This window comes from Zea mays, chromosome 3, assembly GCF_902167145.1.
Source record: "Zea mays cultivar B73 chromosome 3, Zm-B73-REFERENCE-NAM-5.0, whole genome shotgun sequence".
NCBI classification, from domain to species: Eukaryota; Viridiplantae; Streptophyta; class Magnoliopsida; order Poales; family Poaceae; genus Zea; species Zea mays.
The window spans coordinates 60,151,296-60,173,900 of record NC_050098.1 but is presented as its reverse complement, the minus strand read 5'-3'; the positions used below and the strand labels follow the sequence as shown (position 1 = coordinate 60,173,900).

At 43.7% G+C, this 22,605-nt stretch overlaps 1 protein-coding gene across 4 annotated transcripts; it reads left to right on the top strand.

Annotated features, from left to right (window-relative positions):
- The first annotated feature begins 1,120 nt into the window (after positions 1 to 1,120).
- On the top strand, positions 1,121 to 22,363 carry LOC103650138 (protein GFS12). Of its 4 annotated transcripts, none has more exons than XM_020550219.2 (18): positions 1,121 to 1,443; positions 1,654 to 1,688; positions 2,308 to 2,376; positions 2,471 to 4,564; positions 4,688 to 5,015; positions 5,141 to 5,356; positions 5,434 to 5,506; positions 5,580 to 5,785; positions 6,341 to 6,403; positions 6,495 to 6,700; positions 6,778 to 6,889; positions 6,988 to 7,494; positions 12,844 to 13,130; positions 13,900 to 14,140; positions 16,103 to 16,176; positions 16,505 to 16,640; positions 16,787 to 16,954; positions 22,024 to 22,363. In XM_020550219.2, exons 1-17 carry the CDS (start codon positions 1,297 to 1,299, stop codon positions 16,940 to 16,942), a joined length of 4,950 nt encoding a protein of 1,649 aa, XP_020405808.1. In that variant the 5' UTR covers positions 1,121 to 1,296; the 3' UTR covers positions 16,943 to 16,954; positions 22,024 to 22,363. The 4 variants fall into 4 exon arrangements, with proteins under 4 accessions (XP_020405808.1, XP_008674005.1, XP_008674007.1 ...); XM_008675785.4 differs by having other exon boundaries at positions 1,242 to 1,443; positions 16,784 to 16,954; positions 22,024 to 22,358; XM_008675783.3 differs by lacking the exon at positions 22,024 to 22,363 and having other exon boundaries at positions 1,133 to 1,443; positions 16,784 to 17,493.
- Positions 22,364 to 22,605: the final 242 nt, after the last annotated feature.

Below are 22,605 nucleotides of genomic sequence, written 5' to 3'. Positions count from 1 at the left end.
GCTCATGAATGGGCCCTAAGCTGCAGCAGGCAAACTCTCCAGATATACCAGTGACTAAAGCTGTTACCACACCCCGGTGAGGACATGAGGATCCACGGTCTTACGCATGGAGGCAGAGACATCAAGAAGGCACAAACTATAATCCCCGGGCAGACTCCATAATCGAACTCATGCGAGAAAGGGCTCAAGAGGTAGATTCCAACACGAACAAACATCGTCCGCCAAAACGGAAAATAGTAAGCCAACTTTCCCTTTATTTCAAAAAAATCACAACAGGGTTTATTTACAAAACAGGATCGGAAATGTCGCAAACAATTTCATTAGAAACTCTCATTATACTCCGTGTTATGCGTTTGTTATTAATCTAATCTAAGCAGCCATGATTTATACCAGCTGAACTGGGTTGCACCAGCGCAACTTAGAATTTGACTATATCTCGAAGTTTTTGGTGATAAATTTCACATGTAGCCTATTCACCCTCCTCTAGATTACTTTCATATATCTAAATCCTTATACTTATACAATGTTTTTAAAAATTATGTTTGCTGTATGTGTTGTTTTCTAACCAAGTTTGATGTTCATTTTTACCAAAAAAAATCAAAGTAAAAAACGAAATCAAACTTCTCGCCTTTTTTATTTTCTAGTAAACCGATCGGTTTTTAATGCCTATAAAATTAAAGTTTTTTTTAAAAAAATCCAAACAGATGTTTAAAAAACCCCGAATGCCCACCCATATTAGGGTTGAACTACGACAAAAAAAAAAACCAAAATACCATCATATATGAATGTGCATTACTGAGTGTTTTTAATAATTTTAAATAAAAACATAAAATTAAAAGGTTCTAGATTTATCGTGATCTATAATTTTATAAAAATATCTTTATTTTGACTATGTAGAATTTTTTTATACGTTTACCACCTTAGAAAAATCATATATATTTTTACGTAGTCAAATAAAAATATTTCTTATATAAAAACTATAGATTGCGACGACATTTACAACTTTCTAGTTCTAGTTTTGAGTTTTCTATTTAAAATTGTTAAAAACGCTGAAAAAATAATAGATCTAACGGACAGTATTTAAACTTTTTCTAAGACAGTTTAAACACTGGCAGCTCTAACTCCTCTAAGGTATAGAAGTGGTATAGAGTGCAAGAATTAAAAAGTTCCGATCAAATGGTACTGAAACTGATCCCTCAAATTTTTTAATAGCTCGGAAAAAGACTCTTTGTTTCGTTGCAGTTGCACGGGTTGGCGCCGGCTCCTCCGATCCAGTCTGGCCACCGGGCACCGGCGATGGGCTGCTCGCCGGAGGGGGGCTCTGCGGCGTGTCCGGACTGCCTGAGACGCCTTGTCCTACGTGACCTCGCCGGCTCCGGCCTCTCCTTCGTCTACGGCCTCTCCGACTCACCGCTCCCCTTCGCCGCCTCCGCCGTCGTTCAGGTCCGCGTCGACTCCCACCTCTTTATCTCTGGGCGCTCTGGTCGGCATGTGCTCTCAAAATTGTTCCTAGGCTCCTAGCTTTCTCGTCCGTTCAAACGCGATTGGAAGCAGAGTTTATTGAGCTTCCATTCCTCTGCATAAACCCTTGCTTTCTTTACGAGAGCTATTGGTTGTACCTTTGTCTTAATCCTGGTTTCCTCTTCACTGCAGATTGCATCTGATGGAGACGAGGGAAGTATTGGGAGGTATGACTTTACATTCTTGATTTACATGAGATACCTAGATACTATTGCAATGGGTAGATGCCGTTATGACAAAATTGTTCCGCTCAAATGTACCCATGTCTGATGATTAACTGTTATAATGTCACGACGTACTCCTACTGTTGAGTCAGGCAAGTAGCAGAAATGTGCTTCAGTGCAACTTCAGCTACAGTGAGCTCTATGCTTCAAACCATATAATTGTAAACCACCAACTGAACTGTAGCTGTTCAATTTACAAGTTGTCCTGTCAATGCTGCTTCAAACTCTTGTTTAGTTGGACCTTGGAATACAATTACAGCCATGTAGGGCCATCCCAGTTTGATAGTCACCAAATGTATGCCAGAAATTCTGATTCATAGAAAACAGCCAAATTAGTCACATGTACATAATTTCTCAGTTTTCATATAACAATTACTCATGCGTAAAGAAAACCTTAGTGAAAACTGGTAAACCATTTGTGCCACTATGCACTTCGTATTTATCACTGTTAGTTGCAGTCAGTGCTTCTTTTGAATCTACCCGTTCTCCAATTTAATGTGGCTTCCTTTGCCTACATCTTTGCACTAACTCTTACACAGAAGTGGTGTTGTATATGTTGCAGGCAGCATATCTCCAGTTTTGTTTTAGTGGGCTTATGTGGTGGCAAAGTGCCTTTTAATAGCCAACAATGGTAACTCTCTTACTTGAGGATTATATTATCTTCAAAGGCTCCAAAATTGATGTGTCAACATGTATGGATTTCTCCACATTTTCGTTCCATACAGTGACAACAGTTCCTTGGAGAATTGCATTCATAAAGATCCCCAGGCAGAGCAAACCTTATACAATGGTGATAATGAATATACTGAGCAGTCAGATTCCTCATCTTGTATAGAATGCATTGAAGGTTGCAAAAGTTCCTCTGGTCCTTGTAAGCAACCATTGGCCATAAGCACGATTACCAAATTAGCTCCTGCTTGCTATCTTAGCATAGGCCACACTTCAGAGGTTAGAGAGCTTATTACAGGTTATCTGACCTCATCAAGTGAAGAGTATGTGATTAATTCGTTAAATCTGCTATTTGAAAACAAAATTAGTGGATCTGCTGGTTTAGATTTCCTCAGCTTCGTTGGATTTTCAGCATTTGATGACTTGCATTCTTCTGGCTGTGTGAGGCATCCCAACATCTTACCAGTGTTAGGTATACTAGAAACATCCGATTGTTGCTACATGTTACAACCAAAGGCCCCATACACCTTGGAAAACATTATGCACTACAGTCCAGAGGCATTCTGCTCAGATTGGCATATTAGATTTCTTGTCTACCAGATAATATCTGCTGTGGCATACCTTCATGATTTAGGAGTTCATCATGGCAACCTAAGGCCATCAAAGATCTTGATGTCAGATTCCTTATGGCCTTACCTGAGCATAAGTGATACCTGCCCTGTAAAGCACAGTTGGGGTGTTGCCAATCATAAATGTTCACCTAATTCATGTTGTTTTATGGAGGACTGTTCCTCAAAAGCCATTTATAGTGGTTTCAAACTGCAATCGTCGTTAGATTGGCATTCTCACTTTAAGCAATGGTGGAAAGGTGAACTGAGCAATTATGAGTACCTTCTTGTCTTAAACAAGTTAGCTGGTAGAAGATGGGGCGATCCAGGTTTTCACACTGTGATGCCTTGGGTAATAGATTTTACAGGGATACCTGATGAAAGTTCTGATAATGGTTGGAGGGACCTGACCAAAAGTAAATGGCGGTTGGCAAAAGGTGATGAGCAGTTGGATTTTACGTATTCATCATCTGAAGTTCCACATCATGTTTCTGATGAGTGTCTCTCAGAGCTAGCTGTCTGCAGTTACAAAGCAAGGAGGTTACCTAAGACCATCTTGAGATCAGCTGTGCGTTCCGTCTATGAGCCGAATGAATACCCGTCTAGTATGCAAAGGCTTTATCAATGGACTCCAGATGAATGCATTCCTGAATTTTATAGTGATCCTCAGATTTTCACCTCTCTTCATTCTGAAATGAGTGATTTGGCATTACCTTCCTGGGCAACATCTGCAGCAGATTTCATTTATCTTCACAGGGATGCATTGGAGAGCGACCGAGTCTCACAACAACTGCATCACTGGATTGACATAACATTTGGCTATAAACTTTCTGGAGAGGCATCTGTTGAAGCAAAAAATGTCATGTTGCCCTCTAATGATCCATCTAGGCCAAAATCGATTGGCCGGCATCAGCTTTTTACAAGGCCTCATCCTAAGCGCCTTGTTAGCACACCTCATGCAGTCTACCACAATAATTTGGACTCTTGTGCTAGATGCTGTGGCAAACGAAGCGGTGCAACAACTGATGCAGTGTTAAATGGCTGTGGATCTCCAAATATGGTTTCAGAAATTGGCCGTCTGGAGGAATTTGAGAAAGCAACTCTGTTTGCAGAGCTTGAATACCAGTTGAATCCAGTCTATGATTATGCTGATGGTGATCCTTCAACTTGTTTCTCTTCAAACAAATATCCCAAGAAACAAAATGCAGATCAGATATTGCAGCATGACAATGCATTGCCAGCAGCACCTAACTTTGATCTTGGTTCCTTTCTAGAATGCTTTGAGTCTGATGATAATTCTCATATGGGTTATCAAGAACTGCTGCTCTGGAATAAAAAGTCTAATTCACAAAACGAATGCCATGCAAATGATGTATTTTCTATTGGGTGCATTCTGGCAGAAATCTATGTGCAAAAACCACTTTTTGACAATGCCTTGCTATCTGCATACAAAGAAATTGGGATAATGCCCGGAGCACTTCAAGGCCTGCCTTCTCATGTCACACTTCTTGTTGAGTCATGCATACAGAGGGAATGGAAAAGGTAACTTCAGCAACGAAGTCTGATGTTTATAGTTCATATGATCAAATCCCACCACTTTGATGATGTTTTGATGGAATTCCAAGACATAACTGTTATTGATACTGATTTGGTGATCTCTTGCAGGAGGCCATCAGCAAAGCACCTTTTGGAGTCATCATACTTTCCTCCATCAGTTCGATCTGCATATATGTTTCTTGCTCCACTTCAAGTTTTGTCTACATCTAGAGAGCGAATCAAGTATGCTGCTAAGCTTGCAAGTGAAGGGGCACTCAAAGCTATGGGAGAATTTGCTGCTGAAATGTGTGCACCTTATTGCCTGTCTCTTCTTTCATCATCTTTGTCAGATGTTGATACCGAATCAGCCTTGTCTCTGCTTAAAGAATTTCTAGGGAGTTTGACTATCCAAGCAACTAAGGACCTTGTTCTGCACATCATTCAGAAAATCTTACAGGCCAGTTAAGATATATCAGTAGGAAAGATATTCACATGTGTTTTTTTATTTTTGTCAAAGTTTTGGATTATGGGACATACAGTTTCTTCTTTCTGATGAGTTTTGTCTGATGGTGGTTGCTACAGGCACCAGAATATTCACATCTGAAGGTTGCCTTCCTTCAAGACTCTTTTATTCGGGATTTGTGGAAGAAATTGGGGAAAAAAACTTATATTGAAAAGATACATCCTTTGGTGATCTCAAACTTATACAGTTCACCTAACAAGATCATCGCCTCTGCTGCATCTACTGTTCTGATCGTCTCAAGTGAGGAACTAGGAATACCAATTACCATTCATCAGGCAAGTCTAAGTGGAAAGTTTTAGTGTATACCATCATAATACTATGCATCACTGATGGATGTCTCCACTTTATCCAGACGATTTTACCACTAATTCACTGTTTTGGCAAAGGATTATGTGCTGATGGAATCAATACCTTGGTTAGGATTGGTAACCACCTAATGCTTTCTCATTATGTTGAAATTATTTGCGAAGTGATCACTACTTAACCTTGTAATTATAGGGGGACTTCTTGGAGAAAATTTTGTTGTAAAGCAAATTCTTCCGTTGCTTTTGAATGTCATATTCTCTTGTATCGATTCGTCTAAGATGAGTAAGCCCGAGCCACAGCATAGTTGGAATTCTTTCGCGCTGATTGATAGCTTATCTGCCTTGGAAGGTCTTGTGTTGGTTCTTCCTGTCAAAACTGTTATTAAGGAGCTTCTTCAGGTACTTTACTGGTACAACACAGCTCAGCGAACAATCATTAGAAGGGGTGAAAATATATAGCTGATATTGGATTGCATCTGAACGAAACTGGAAACCATATTCTTTAAACTAAGTTGAAATCGATTTCAGGTAGCACTAACTTAAGCTAAATTCAAAAAGTACCAGATTCCAACAAGGTTTTACTTAACTTTTTGATCAATTGATAGTATTTCTTCTTTTGTGTGTTATAGAAATAAATCTGGAATTAGGTGCACAATTCAATTCAATTCATTACATAATTCCAATAAATTTTGAACAAAATATCATATTATCAATGTATATCTGATCTTGGTCATGCAGATGCATCATTTTAGTAGTTGTTGGCAATATCATCTGTGATGTTATTGAACACATTAATTGAAATGCTTAAGTGTTCCGTGACTTGTGAATTTTGACGTTGACCTTAAAAACTTAATGTCAAAATTTGGATATTAGTCAATTGAAATTCTTTAGTGCCAACGTCCCTCTTCTAATTTATGTATTAACTATCTCATTGTGTTTCTACTGCATCTGCAGGACCAAGCCTGTCTTTATGTAAAAGTTCTTATGCAGATTCCTTTGGATCTTCGTGTGATTCAAGTAATTGAAATTACCTTTTTTTTACTATTTACTATTATTTTTACTTGTACAACTGAAACTTTTTCACTATCAAAACTGCTTTGTTGATTAGGTGGCTGCTACAGCACTCATTGACCTTTGTCAACGAATTGGACCAGAAAACACTTCTATATATGTTTTGCCACAACTCAAGGAGCTTTTTGCTGAACTGGCCTTTTCTCATGATTCATCTGGTCTTAACCATCCTATAAAAGGATTTAAAAGTTCTGATGAAAATAAAAACAAGCCAATTAAAGTGGAATCCAGAATTGACCTTTTGTAAGTCAATAGTTTTTCTTTGTTTTGTTATGATTGGTTTTATATACATATATTTTTAATAAAGTAAATAATTGTAGGTTGCTGCTATATCCTTTCTTGGCATCACTTGTTGGGATAGAGAAGCTCCGAGAGTCTTGCTCAACATGGTTTCTTTTGGAGCAAGCACTTCAAAGGTTGTACAATTGGAAGGTACTCAACTCTATATTTTTCTCTTTTATGGTATCAATTGTTAAGATAGTACCGTTATCCTGTCTTTTTACCTTATTTTCATCTGTGCTTTTGTTTAGTGGGAGCCTTCTGGTGATTGTTCTAAGAATGCTGAAAATATGAAAGGTCAAAGGCTCCAGCCTGGTAACTATATGTCATCAGAGTTTGTTCCAACCAAACTGCTTTTCAATGGGGTAGGTTGGTCCATGCCACAATCAGAAACCACTAAAAAAAATGGTCGGAACACTGCAGCTTCTAACCTTGAGAATGAGACATCTAGTGACAATTTGTCTACTTCAAGTTCTGGTAATCAACCATGGTTTTGGTTCCCCACCCCTGATAGTAGTTGGGGTGTTCCAGAATTTCTTGGTCGTGGTGGTGGTTTGAGGGATGAACTTCCCTGGAAGATTAAAGCTTCTATCCTTTACTCAGCCCGTGCTCACCCTGGTGCTCTGCGTTCATTAGCAGTCCATGATGATGAGTGCACAGTTTTTACTGGAGGAGTTGGTCCTGGTTTTAAAGGAAGTATCCAGAGGTGGGAATTGCCAAACATGAATTGCACATCTGGTTATTATGGGCATGAAGAGGTCAGTTGTTTTACTGTGAGTTTTGATAAGGTTATTTTCTCCTTGCTTTTATGATGAATGATTTTGTTTGATATCTATAGATTTTTTTTTTACTTTGCAAAATAGCAGTTGGAAATTTGTTTGAAACATGATATGTTCCAAATACCAAATTCTTTGTGTGGACCACCATTAAATCCAGGTGGTCTAAGGGGGTAACTTGAGCTCTCGGGAACTTTTTACTGGCAGCTGTGATGATGGACTCAGGCTTCTTCCATTTCGGTTCTTCCTGGTGAACCACCTGTTGGGAGGAGACCGAACAGAGCCTCGATTGCAGAGCGAAGACCATACTTTTTGTCATGCTAACCCTACACAGGCATACAGGCGAAGGGGCCCTCGACTCAGTGACTGACGATTGATGAGGCCTACTGGCGAAGGGGCCTTTGACTAAGACAACTTTCTTCGGCGAAGAGTCCACTAGAGAGGGGGCCTCCGATCCAGCGGACCACAAGGGGTCAGCAGAAGCTGAGGCCTTCGCCGCTATGCCGACGGAGGATCATCATCCGGCAAGGCGCAACAAAGGGAGCGATGATGCGAAGAGTCTCGGGACAAAGACTACAAGTCAGCCTTGTACGCCACCGGTCCACCAGAAGACGTCACCTGGGGCCCACAAGTCAGCGTAGTATGCGGGTGCACTATTTGGTGTGCGCCGTTTATTGTACAGACAACGCTGTAATTACTCCGTTACACTGGATATCCCCCGGCTGTGGTTAGTATCCGTAGCAGGGTCGTACTTTGGACCACCTACCCCCGGATAGGCCTATGAATACCCCTATCCTGTAGAGGGATGGGACACACATAACGAGAAGTTACAATTCCCTACCATTTGTCTTGTCGCGCACCTAAAATCTCACCTGCTTTCTGAGTGTTTGGGTCCACCTGACAGCGCATCCACGCGTATCTGTGCCCAACATTTGGTGCCCAACGTTCGTGCGACGAAGACAACACCCACGATGCCTCCCAAGAAAAACACCCGCCCTAGCCCACCACCAAACGACGAAGACGCCAGGGTTGTTCTTGCCGCCAAAAAAGGCAAGGTCGCCCTCGCCTCTGACCATTCCCCACCACCTAACCCGGAGGCCACTGCCGACCCACTAGGCGAAGGCCACACCGCAAAGCAAAAACAAAAGACAGTCTCCACTGAGCAAGAGTGCGAAGTCCACACCACCAGCTCAGAGGACTCACAAGACCGTCCGCTGAACCCAAAAAGTCTGCCCTACCTAGCCAAAATCTGGCCAGACTTGACGAGGAATCTACCCGGCTCCCCCAGGCTTTGACGCCACGGCATGCCACTCGCATCACCCATTCGGAATGCCTCTAGAAGACGACAACACAGACCTCCAGGACAGCCGAGACCTCGGCATCAACATCGAGGAGCAACTCTTACTCAAAAGCCTTCGCATGCACAATGCCAATCTCCAGAAGCAAAGAGATGCTATCGCCGCCAAGCAGCAGCGTAGCGAGGCCGAAGCCAGAGTCCGCCTCCTCATCCAGCAAGAAAAAGAGCATCTCCTGGCCCTCGAGCAAGAAATTTCGCAACTACAGGCACATGACCCCACTCACCCTTCACAAGGCCATGTAAGGCTGAGCAGCTTTGACGAAGTCAGGCAACCTCTGCAAAATGATGTCTTTTAGGCTTTCAATTTCATCGACAATAGGTGCCCGCTCTCCGCCAGGCTGCAGGCGACGCCTTGGCCAAGCAACTACAGGGTCGGAAACTGGCCAAAATACAATGGGAAGGCCGACCCTTCGCAGATTATCATGAATTACCAAGTCGCAGTGGCTTCATCTGGCGGAGACGACAACACAATGGCAAAGTCCTTTATCATCGCCCTGGAGGGCCCCGCTCTAACTTGGTAAACTAGGTTGCCTACGCTGATGATTGACTCATGGGCTGCCCTTTGGGAGAAATTCCTCCTCAACATTCAAGGGTATAGACCACAGACCGACGCCCTCGCTAAACTATCACTATGCCGACAGCTAGAGAGGAAAGCCTCCGTTATTACTACAATAAGTTCATGTCGCTCAAGTCTCAATTGCCGTCAGTAGAGGATGGAATCGCCATTCATTATGCCACCAACGGCCTGCGCACCAGCCATTTATACAGTCACTGCACTAGGAACCCACCGACAACCCTCTAGGAGTTATATTAGCTGTTTGTAAAGTACGCACGGCCCGAAGACCTCCACTATTGCAAAGTCGAAGCACAACGCAAGCCAAAGGACCCTTTGCACCCGGGAAGCTCCAAAACTTGGGTGCGAACGCAACAGCCTTTACCGCAGACCCGAATCCACAATATTCAAGAGCAACAATAGCAACAACAACCCGAAGACACCCATCGCATCTATGACCAAAGTTTCCAGCTGGCAAGAGGTGGCAGGGCCCCCAGGGGAAGGGGGCGTGGACGAGGTCCACCTCATGAATACAAGCCTTACTGCATATTTCACGAAAGCTGCAGTCGCTCAACCAAAGACTAACACGCGTACAAAGAGGTCAAAGAGAGGATGGATGTAGAAAAAGGGAAAAAGGACTACCCAGAACAACCAGTGAAGGCTGTAGTCCACACTTTCCAACCACAGTTTCAACATCAACAAGAAGCATACAACCACTACCCACAGTACCAGCCAAACTACCAACAACTGACAGCACACCTAGAAAGGCTACAATTACCTCCACCCCTTCGCAACTGATCCACCATCAAAGGCAACTACCCCTGCCGCTGCCAAAAGAAGGGGGCTACCCTTAGCCTCTGGTTCACAGCATCATAAACTTGATCAGCAGAGGCTCAAGCACAGACTTTGACACAAAAAGCCAGTGGAGAGAATATTACATAAGTGTAAACCATGTTGCCGTCAACGGACCAGTCGTCCAGACGAAATGCTCGCATGTCCCATTAACGTTTGACTCAAACGACATCAATCTTCGCAACACCCCGCACACCCATTAGGCCTTGTTCGATTATTCCTATTTCACATGGATTGTATGAGATTGGAAAAAAATTATGAAGAACTTTGACTTGTTTGAGATTTAAACCCACTCAATCCCGCCCAATCCACATGAATTGAGATCAAACCGTATGGAGGGGTGACCTTTCATTGTACAAGCTGTATGGCTTGGTGTACAAGTAATGTGAGTACAAAGGTTTACACGCCTATACAATATACATATCTTTAACACTTTTGGTTGTCAAAGACTATCCTTGTTGTTACTTCCTTGTCTAGTTTAATACTTCTGTCTGACTAGGTGAGTGCCCGTGCGTTGCAACGGGAACATGTAATACCACGATAACTTATATACAAAATGTGTGTTATACTGTTATGAGAAAATGTTTCATAATCCATTTGTGATCCTAGCCATACATAAATTTTGTTATTTTAATCTAGCTGTTTCACCACTACATTGCAACCATCAGTACCATGCATACTTCAATATATGTCACGATTTGCATGGTCTCATCGTTGAAGAGCACGTCCCACACCTGCCGGAAGAAGTTCCCTCGTACATCGACAGTCATCAGGCACACACCACCATACGCGCTTGCTTAAACAAAAAGGCAAGTGTGTGTGTTTGCGAAGAGAATTAAAGGCAGGCCGGCACAAAAGCTACCCCGACGGTGGCGAGGATGACGAACTGGTGATTGCTGTCGGTCCTCCTCTGCGTCACCTCCGACACCGAGATGACGCCACAGTCCTTGATATAGTAGTCGTCGAACGCGCGCGACATGGTGAGTCCCGATGACTCTTGGCTGGGCTGCCAGACGAAGTGCACCTCGGACTCATCAGCGAGGTAGTATACCTGGCCGTTGCACCACCGAATGCGCTACTCCTCTGCATACATCATGTTCGAGGACACTCACAAAACGTTAGCAAGAGACGTCGTCCCAGCGCACAAGAATTCATGGCCGGTCAGTAGCGACTTACGTGGCAAGTTGGGCTTCAGGTGGACGATGGGCTGGACGACGTGATGGCGCCGCCGTCGGATGCGGTGCCCAGAACAACCCGGGAGTTGCCGTTGCCGACGTTGGCGACGACCATGAGGTCCCCCTGCTTGACGATGGACAACACGGTGCAGCCGCTCTGGACTGCATCCAAGCGGCGGCTGCGCCGGAGCTTGTCGTCCACAGCGGCGCATGCGGCCATGTAGGACTGCTTCCAGATGTCGAACTGGCAGTTGCCAAGCTTCTTCTCGTCGTCGATGAGTGACGCCAATGCGAGCGCCTCCTGCTAGTGGTGTTTGTTCAGGGTTTCCAAGTAAGAAACATGGATTCATCCTTGGTGTTGGTTTATGAAAATGACTCACAAGTTAGATCCATTGAAAAAATATTACGGAGAATAAATACCACATATGCAAGAAAAAAAGGAATTTATGTTGAAAACATTATTCAAACAAAAGAAATTGCATGCAAGACTCTTCTTTAAATACTACTCCCTCCATCCAAAAATATAATTCAAGAATCTTAGTGATACTTATCTACTACTACGTATTGTGCAAGGATAGCAGGTGAGCTTGGGGAGAGATGCAGTAGATGTTTTTTTTGTCATAGATGTAGACATAAAAACACATGTGGTGTAACGGTAGCTACTGCTCACATTTGCCTGAATGGTTACAGGTTCGAATCCCCTTGGGGCCATGCGTGTTTTTTAATTTTAGCTAGACGTGGGCTATGCGGGGGAATGAGAATGAGAGTAGGCTGTGCGGGGAGGGGGGAATGGGAAAGACAGAACAACGAATGAGAATGACAGAACAGAGAATGGTGGGGATGAAAATGGGAATGGGCTGTGCGGGGAGGGGGGAATGAGAAAGACAGAACATGGAATGGTGGCAGAACAAGGAATAACATGCTATTCTTGCAGCCTTAATAAGTAGTAGAGATTTAACATGATCTGATTTTACACTGGTAATCGCCTAATTGAAATAACAAACATAAAATATGAAGTTAAAGAGTTCCCAATCTACATGGCTTGAATTGTTTCTACTTGTTTGTAACCATTACACCCAGGTGATGGAGAATTTAAAGATTAGGAAAAGATGCCATCAAACATGCTTGAATATATTCAATAAAATTTCCAGCTCTAATATATTACATATTTCTTCATTTAAGAGAAAGTCAAACAGTATAAAATGTGTGTTTAATATTCTGTGGTAGTGATTTTGACTTGTACTGCAGCTTGACATCTTATGGTATTAGATTGCCTGATCTCTCTTTCATGTGGTTATGTTTGAAATACTCATCCACTGTTTGTAATTTTGTAATGAAATATTTTGAGTGCAACCAGTTTGGTGTCCATTCTTTTAATAAACTCATTTATCTAGGTTGTCAATTCCATCTGTATCCTGTCAATTACTGGCAGAGTGGCTTCTTGTGATGGCACTATCCATATATGGAATGGGCAGTCTGGAAAGCTCATTGCAGCTCATGCTGAGTCGTCTACAACTTTTCCACTCCAAACCCCATCTATTGAGCAGGCAAACATGCTTAATCAGGACGCACTCTCAGGTGGAATATTGTCAAATGCATTTCGTGGTAGTTTGTATACGACTATGCATTATATGGAATCTGAGGGTATACTTGTTGCTGGTATGGGAAATGGTTCAATCAGGTATTAATCTTGTGTCATCAGTTTTTTTTGTTTGATTATGTTCTGAGTATATGTTGAGAAAAAATATCTTTCCATCAACTCTACTCTTTGACTGGGAAAGACATGTATGACCAGCACCCAGCACGACCTGACAGGATGCAATGCCAATAAATACACCGGCAAAGACATACCAAAATAGGGAGAACATTTACTTCGACTGGTTAGGTAGTGATATGCAATACTCCATTCCAAATAATTAGTCACTTTGGCTTTGTCCTAAGTCAAACTTCTTTAACTTTAACCAACTTTATATTAAATATATACTAACATCTACGACCAAAGTTAGAGAAGTTTGACTTAGAGTAAAGCTAAAGTGACTTATAATTTGGAACACGGGGAGCAGGAGTTTGGGAGGATTATAGTGTTCTTCTAGATGGATAGTGATATGAAGCTAAGAGCATAATTCCTTTCTAGGAAGTATCAGGTGCAACCATGTCCACTTGTACGACCGTGCAACCAAAACACAAGGATGGAGGTGGGAGGACCTTTTTTAAAATATCTAGGGAGAGGTAGGTAGGTAGGATGATTATTTTAAAAAGAATATTTTTAAAAAGGTCCTCCCACCTCCATCAATGTGTCTTGGTTGCACGGTTACACCAATGGATATGGTTGCACCTGATACATTCCCTTCTTTCTCTTAAAATCTCGTTATTTTACTGTATTTGCTCATGATAAGTAGCCTTAATTAGTCTGCTAATTATTTCATTGCACATTGGTTGAATTCTTGCAGATTTATTGACATATCTCAAGATCAGAAGCTACATTTATGGAAGAGCGATACGGCTGAAATATCTTTCTCATCACTTGTGTCGGCTATTTGCTCGTGTGGCTCAAACAAGCTCAGGAAAGGAAGCCTAATGGCTTCATCCTGGATAGCAGCAGGTTTAAGTTCTGGATATTGTCGATTGCTTGATAAGCGCAGTGGGAACATCATTGCAGTTTGGCGAGCACATGATGGACACATTACAAAGGTATGCTAATGCACTCCTAGCCCTCTGCCGCAGAATGATACAAGAAAGCTTTGCTTACAGTAAGAGTATGAACTGCTTGATGTATTGCATAGGAGATGGAGTACAATATATAGACTCACAGGACCCTAACCCTAATGGGCCGGTAGCCCAACAGTGGTGCTCCCCACACACAGTCTAACATCCCCTCGCAGTCGCAACGGGGGCACCACACACGATGAGACTGGAGTAGAAGACGAAGGTAGGAGCCGATGGGTTGAAATACCCCGTAGTCGCAACGTCGTGAGGGTGCGAATGTTGCGGTTGGAGTAGAGACCGGCGTGGACTCCGAGAAGACGATAGCCCCTGGATGCCGAGTTAGCCGAAGTTGGAGGTGGCCGTGCTTGGGAGACACACAACAGTAGCCTGTTCTTCGGGAGGGGTTGACGTTCGAGCATCAACGATCGACAAGGCGACACAAAAGGACAACAGCAACCTCAGGGCCTTCTTCCTTCGTTCCGTGACCGGTCGTCGAGGAGCCTCGCCAGGGAGGCCGACAACAGCGCACGCGTCTGCGTCGGTCAAGGTGGCTGCGCCCGCGACAGAAAAGAAGGGGTATCGGCAGATCCGGTCGGGAAAGCCACGACAACGACGGAGCCAGCCATGAAGACGGTGATCCGGCCAAAGGGAGGACGTATCTATCCGGGAAGGTCACGACAGCAGTGGATTCGGCCGGGAAAGTGGCAGCGACGGTTCCAACGAAGGCGACGAAGAAGGAAGGTGCGCGGCAGGGCGGGCGGACTTGGCAGGGGCCTGCGCCGGACCTGGCAGGGGAGTTTGACGCTGCCAACGGGAGAAGGTTGAAGGAGAGAGAGAGACGCTGCAAGGATGGCTGAAGTGAGGGTCACTAGCAACCGGTGCACCGGAACAAAAAACACGCGAGGAAGAGCACGCCGGCAGGGGAGGTGCCGGTGTGCGCAGTAGGGGGAGGACCGGAGGACGTGGCGTGCGCAACAGGGGTCTGCCGCCGGAGCTGGAGGTCACCATGGAGGAGACCGCCGACGACCGCGTCGTCGTTGTCAGGGACGCCCGTGCCCGTGGATAGGCCGGCGCCGGGAAGGAGACCCGTGGGGGAAACCCCGCCATGGAGGTGGTGGCGGCGGCTGGGCGTGCGCCCGCGCCTGCAGTGGCGGGGTGCGCTGTGCCTGTGCGCGAGATGACGGCCTGCAGAGCCACGACGGCAGGGAACAGGAGAGGGGGCTGTGTTGGTCGGTGGAGAAGGCCACGACACCGGCGAGCCGACCGGCAGCGCCCGTGCCGGTGAGGGGTCGCTGAGGCCGCTACGGAGAGGGAGCCGGCGGCCAGATCCATGGCCATGGCGGCGCGCGCGCCCAGCACGGCGTCCACGCCCAGCACGGCGTCCGCGCCCAACACAGGGCCACGGCGGCTAGAGAGCAGCGTTGGCCAGGAAGAGAGCCTGGGGAGGCAGCCGTGGGCAGAGGCGCGGCGGCGCACAGGGCCGCGGTGGTGCGAGTGCCCAGGGCCAGAGCCGCCGGCGTCGTCGAGATCAGGCGGCGGCGGTGGGGTTCCAGACGGCGGCTAGTGAGGGAGGGAGGACGCTTGGCGGCCGTGGCAGTGGGCCAGCGGCGGCAGTGGGGCAGCGGCTAGGGTGTGGCCGCCCTCGGGAGGGAAGGATGAGCCTCCCGGGGGGCGGCAGCTGGTGTAGGGTGGCGGCTGGACCTGGGCAGAGAAAGGGGTGGCAGCTGTGGGGGTAGAAGGGAAAACCCTAACCCTAGTCTGATACCAAGTAAGAATATGAATTGCTTTATGTATTGTATAGGAGATGGGCACAATATATAGACACATGACTCTAACCCTAATGGCCAGCAGCTCAACAGTGGTGCCCTCCCCACACACAGTCTAACAATTACTTTGACATTTTCTGATCTGATTTTTTTTGTTTTCTATTCTCATTTATGCTTACAGCTGGCAGCACCAGATGATCACTTAATTTTGTCGAGTTCCCTTGACAAGACTCTTCGAGTGTGGGACCTCAGAAGGTATTATTTTGTTGATGCAATAACTGTCTATTTACCTATTTGAATGTATATCGTTTTTTATATTGTTAATGTATACGGGGCTTGACATAGGTAAAAAATACTGGGGCTATTGTCTTCTACTACTTTCTTTTTTTGGAATTGTTTTAGATGAACACCTTCCCAGTTTGTACTGTAGCAACATTAGTTACTAATCTGATGGAATCCTGTACTTAAATGGCACACATTGACACACTGCTCTTCAAGATTGGATATGAATTCCTCGTATAGTCGTATGCCTTCTGGCTTGCATGTTCTTAAAAGTTCTTTTTTTGGTGGGAATATGTGGTAGGAATCTGGCAACACAGTCAAACATTTTCAGAAGTCATTCAGACGGCATTTCCAACTTCTCTGTGTGGGGTCAGGACGTGGTATCAATTTCAAGGAACAAAATTGCACTAACTTCCCTGTCGAGACCAGAAAGTGAAGTAAGACTTTCCTTTTCGTAACAGGCATCATTGTCCAATCTTGAAATTTTTTACTGCTTTCAAGTTCCAGCAGTAGTTTCCATTTAGCAATTTTTTTGTAAGCTCTAATTGGCTCCAATGAAAGATTTCCATTTATTTTTAAGCAGATTGGACATCAGCAGCTTGCACTTCAGAACTTGTATTCGGCTGACAGAGGGGTGAAACATAAAAACCTATCTGTCCTTTCAACTATTGCTGTGCTTCCTTTGTCAAGGTTGTTTGTGGTTGGAACTGAAGATGGATTTCTCAAAATGTGCCACTAGGTGCTTCTTCCGGTACTGGTGACCATCTCTCATTGTGAAGTTTTGGTGGTTTGTCTCCTTCGATGTGCTGAGTTGATTTTTGTGTGGAGCCTTGTTTTGCGGTGTGGGTGTGTGCGGGGGGGGGGGGGGGGGGGGGGGGGGGGGGGATGTACATTAACACGTACGGGAAATACATTGTGTGCACTTAATGTGTATGAAAGCTTCAAATTTTGCTTGGTCTTACTCTCTTGAAACAGCACATCGTTAGGCCTTGTTCGGTTACAGTGGATTGAGCACCCTAAATGATTTCTAGCTGGATTGTTTGTCTAATTCATATAATATTTGATGGGCTGGAACAATTCCTAGTGAAATCAGACATAAACGAACATGCCCTAAAGTGGATTAAATCCCTTTTTATTTAATTTTGACTAGGGAGGGATTTAGCTCCCTTCAACCTACTTTGTTCGGTTATTTCCGATCCATGTGGATTGTAGTGTATTGGAATGTATTGGGTTAGATTTTTGACTTGCTATGGATTTGAACCGACTCAATACTATTTGTGCTTTGCAACAGAATAATAGTGATATGTGTATATTCTATCTGTGCTTTGTAACGGAACAATAGTGATATATTTAGATAATAAATATGTATATACATACATAAAATAACCTTGACAATTGTTGTGAAACATGTGTCTCTTTCAACATACACCTCTTGAAATAGGCACTTGCGCATGAGTGATTTTACACTTCATCAGTGACTATAGGATTAGAGTAGCCATTAGTAATTGTATTATGTTGTCTTATTAAGACTAGAGTAGATATTACATTAAAACTAGATTAGACATTTGTAATTGTATTAGGTATCTAAACAGACCATGGCGTCTACAATAAAAGTGAATTAGATAATTTAAAAAAAAGCTTTTTAATTATTAAATATATTTTACTATAATCAAAATCTATATAATAAATAAACTATCTATTGTGCAACTATGTTTTTGAGTACTTTGTTGCTATCTCTATCGTAAAGAAGTTATACAACCTAGTGATCATCTTTATCGCAAGAGTTATGCTAAAGGTTTCAATCCTATAAACTAACACATCAACTTATCAACTAATCTAGTAAGGTAAACCATATAACCTAGGTACATAATATAAATACGAAAGCTAAATAGCGAGAGAGATGTAAACTTTTATCGATGACTTTGTTAGGTATCAAGAAGTGTGCAAGTTTTATTCTAGTCCTTGTTGGAGCTCCTCGCATGCGCTAAGCTCCTTGAAAGCATCTAAGCCCTTAGTAATTTCAGTGATTAATGGTGATATCATATTATTGTAACTAACATGTTTTACAGAGGCAATTAAAATTAGGTCACATTGATGATGATTGTTTGGGCAATCAATAGTTTTCATGCCTCTAATTATGGATTTCATTTAGGTTTTTAAAGGATGGATGACAAGATTAAAGATGAACTACTTCTAAGTGTCAATAAGAGTTGAGAGACACTTAGAGTAGTATATGACTTTGTTTTTCCTTTGGTCATACTATAAAGGAAGAGTATGAACTAGTAGTTTGACCTAGGTGTGTTATGGATTGGAGAGGGGTATCGATGGGCAGGAACGTCGGCAGGGGGCCTCTGCCCACGACCGAGCAAGAGGAGGGTTTCTCCTTTCTAATTTTTGCCTACATTATTTCTTATCCATTACATAAATAAGCCAGCTGACCGCCCCTATCTAGCTAGAGATTCTTATCTCATTAAAACTCTCCTAAAAACTCTAAACAACTACTAACTGATAACCTTTTTAGATAATCTCAACTAATCTCCTAAATAATCTCAACTAATCTTCTAATCTTATCTCTAACTATCCTTATCTAATCTCCCTTGGAGGGCCTATGGCTGCTGCTGCCGCAGCCCCTCCGTGGGCCTCCTTAGGCCTTGACACTACACCCTCCTGGACAAGCAGCTCGTCCTCGAGCTGCAGCATCCAACAAACGACCTGTAATGACCTAACCTATCATTGAAAAATTAACCTTTTACATCTCGGCTCATATTTTAATTATTCTAAATATATTGCAACTGCAAACATCATCCTGTGTCCCAAGAAAACGTTGCACAACGAAGAGGAGGGCGCGAGCTAGAACCATGGAGGTAAAGACACAACAACATAAAGTGGAGGCGAAAGAAATTCTAGAAGGCTTATATGAAGATACTGATGACAGCGACAGTTATGATGCAGAAAGTGGAGGCGAAGATTCTAAAGATCGGCACTGCGACCAAGTCATGCAGTCTTCGGGAAATCGACTATCAAACAGAGCCATCTTGATAATATGAGAGGAAGGTATTTTCGAGATATGTCTATTGTGAGGGCTGACACAGACAGGGCTGTTCCTGCCCCCGAAGAAAATGAAGTTGTGATCTACCGAAGCTTCTTCAAAGCTGGGCTTCGGTTCCCGTTGAGCAGATTTGTGGTTGAGGTTTTAAAGATATATCAGATTTTCCTTCACCAAATCACTCCCGAAGCAATTATCAGAATGGGGATCTTCGTCTGGGCTGTGAGAAGTCAAGGTCTGGAGCCAAGTGCAAAATGCTTTTGCAGTATGCATGAACTGTGCTATGAAACGAAACCCTGGGGTAAAGAACAGTACCATAACAATTTTGGTTGCTACAGCTTCGTTGCTCGTTCTGGCTCAAGCTACCCAGTGCCAACCTTTCAGAAGAGGTGGCCCGGGGCCTGAATGGAAGAATGGTTTTACGTGAAGAATGATTTAAAAGCAAGAGAAGATATTAAAGAAATCATTATGCGACCAATCTGGTCCCGCTTCGGGCTCCAAAAACTGAAGGTAGAGATTGACGAGGCAGCCGAAGCATGCCAAAGGGCCTTCAGCACAGTATGCGCTTTTATTGGGACAAGGGACTTAGTCCAAGAGCACGTGGCCTACAGGATATGGCCACTGATAGACAGCTGGGAAATGCCGAAGGAAACCATTACTAACCCTAGCGAAGGTGGTTTGGTTTGATTGAAATATACCTTCAGGTTTGGAGACCAATTTATCGAACCAGACGATGACTGGCTGAAGTGTGTTGAAAACACTAGTGATGAACTACTTGGAGCATACTCCAAGTCTGAAGATAACGCACTATCAGCGGCCTTCGGGAGCCATAAAAAGAAAAGGCTAAATAGAGTTTTTGATGCTATTGGATTTGTGTACCCTGATTACCGCTACCCACCGCGGGGCAGAAAAGAAAGGGCGTAACTTCTGGGAAGGCTGCTGCTTCGGCTACTTCAAGCGAGCCCGCACCGAAGAGGAAAAAGTTGAAGGTACTTACTCACCGACCGCGCTACATTGAACCGGCCATAGTGCCCGAATTTGGCGGCGAGACTTCTTCAGCTACTGAAGCGAAAGAACCTGCTCCTCCCTCGCAAAAGATTGAAGAGCCGGCTGTAATGTCGAAGGCACCCTCAACCAAATTAGCTGAGCCGAAGACCGATAACATTGAAGAGACAAGAGTCGAAGGGACGAAAATATTAGAAGTTCTAAGCCCTTCGGTAGAAGTGACAGTGCCGAAGGCACAAAAAGGTCTTACAACGACCCCAAGAGAAAAATGATGGCCAGTGTACTAGATGTGCTGGAGACAATAAAAGCTTCAAGCTCTACTCCAGGGAAAACTGCCAAGGCTTCAAAAGCGCAGATTGAAACCGAGACAAAGCTGACCGAAGCTGAAGCTACAAAGAGCCAGGCCGACGCCGAAGCTGGGCATTCAGAGCCTGCCAAGGAGAAATCCTTGGAAACCGGAGAAAAGACAGCGGAAAAAGAAGTTGTAGAACAAATTCTGCCTGAAAAAGCTGCCACTCCTACTCCCGAAGCGCCTTCCGAAGCTCTTGATTATATTATACGACACGCTTCGGGAAAAAGATTATCTGAATAAGAGGTTTTTGAAGCTAAACACTATGCCCGAGAACTGAAGTACCCGAAAGGGGCCTTAGTGTTCAATGGCACAGACGAAGATGACTTCTTATATTGCCTCCCAGACAACAAAGAATTATCTGTCTGCCGGGAGATGACCAGAAGTATGGGGTTCCCGAAGCTTGAAGCTGGCCTCTGCGCCATGACGAAGGACGATCTTGCAGATAGCCTCGCATATAACAGTCTGAAGGTATAAAAATTGTATATTTGGAAGTTTATGAATTTTGAATTATTCTTTTGCTCTTATATTAACTCGTTCATTCTTTTCATATCGGGTTTAATACTTAGCAACGCCTTAAGGGCGCAAAAGAATGCCGAAGACGAGAGTTGCACTATTGCTCTCAACAACCTTCGAACAGAGGTTATTAAGCTGAGGAACAAAGATTTGGAAAAAGACAAAATTCTACTTACATTGGTGGACAAGGTAAAGGGGGATGAAGCTAACTACAAGACCCAATCTGAAATGCAAAGGAACGAGATTGAAAACCTCCAAAAGCAACTGGCCGAAGCCAAATTGAAATGCGCTATTGCTGAAGCTGACCGAGATGCCAGTGATTACTGGAAAAATTATTGGGAAAAAACAGTTGCAGAACTTCGCTCATCAAAAGAAAGATGTTTTGAAAAATCCGTGGAATGCGTGAAGAAGATAAAAGCTAGCTTCGCCAACATTGGCGCATATTCAAGCGAAGATAACTTCATACGGGGCAATCCCGAAGGCCCAATTGAATGGATCAGCAGCGAGGCCGAAGCCTTTGAGGAAATTTTGAGTGACCGTGGGGACGTCTGTGCCTTCTCTGGTGCGAGGGGAATTGCAACTATTTTGGAGAAGTCAGGTTGTGAGCATGTTAAAACCTTGGCTCAGGCCGAAGCTGCCCTCTGTATTGATGATACGAAGGACCCCTCGCCCAAAGCAAGCTTAATAGGTGGAAAATTTTTCACTGACATATGGGAAAATGGCGGCCGAGGAATGGCCCATGAAATAATAAAGAAAAACGAAAAAGATATTCATGACACTCGAGAGTCAATAAAAGCAGCTGAAAAGGCTGTGGAGCTTGAGAGACGAATAGGTATTACTTAATGGTTTTTAACTTTGTTGCTTATTTTTGTGACTTCGAACTGATTTACGTTTTCTACCGCAGCTGAACTATCTCCTCCCCAGAGCCCTTCGAGTCACTGGCCGACCCAGAGGCAAAGGAATCAACAGAGATTATTAACATGGCCAAAACTATTATAGACGAAGTCGTTACCCAACTGTTGACCGAAGCTGCAGATAAAGTTTTGAAAGAAGAAGAATAGCTATTGTAAAAACATTGCTAGAATATTAATGTAACATTTGCTGGACTATGCTTGTAATATTTGGTGCTCATGGGTTTTGAATGTAATATATGAATGGTTTTGTAATTTATTTCTTTACGATGTATGAAACTTTTTTGTACATACCGTTTTTGAGCCTTCGGCGAAAAAACACCTTCCCTTCTTTTCATGCTTCGTAAAGAAGCGCTTTTATGCTTCGTAAAAAATCTTCCAATCGTGGCAAAAACATTGTTGCTTCATCAAGAATAGATTTTTTCCATGCTTCGTCAAGAGTAGATTTTTTCCTCCACATCAGAGCTGATGAAGCTGTATTTCTTCAAAACTTATTTTGTGCCTTAGCACAATCTCACTTTTTCGAAGCATTCTTCGAAGGTCAACATTGTATCCCCTTCTTGTGCCATTGATGC

Bases quoted from the DNA above. Each gene is read 5' to 3' on its own strand.
- LOC103650138 (XM_008675785.4), top strand. From the start codon at position 1,297: ATGGGCTGCTCGCCGGAGGGGGGCTCTGCGGCGTGTCCGGACTGCCTG. The intron at 5,786-6,340 runs GTACTTTACTGG...CTGCATCTGCAG, and splicing joins TTATTAAGGAGCTTCTTCAG to GACCAAGCCTGTCTTTATGT. The intron at 16,641-16,783 runs GTAAGACTTTCC...TTTATTTTTAAG, and splicing joins TGTCGAGACCAGAAAGTGAA to CAGATTGGACATCAGCAGCT.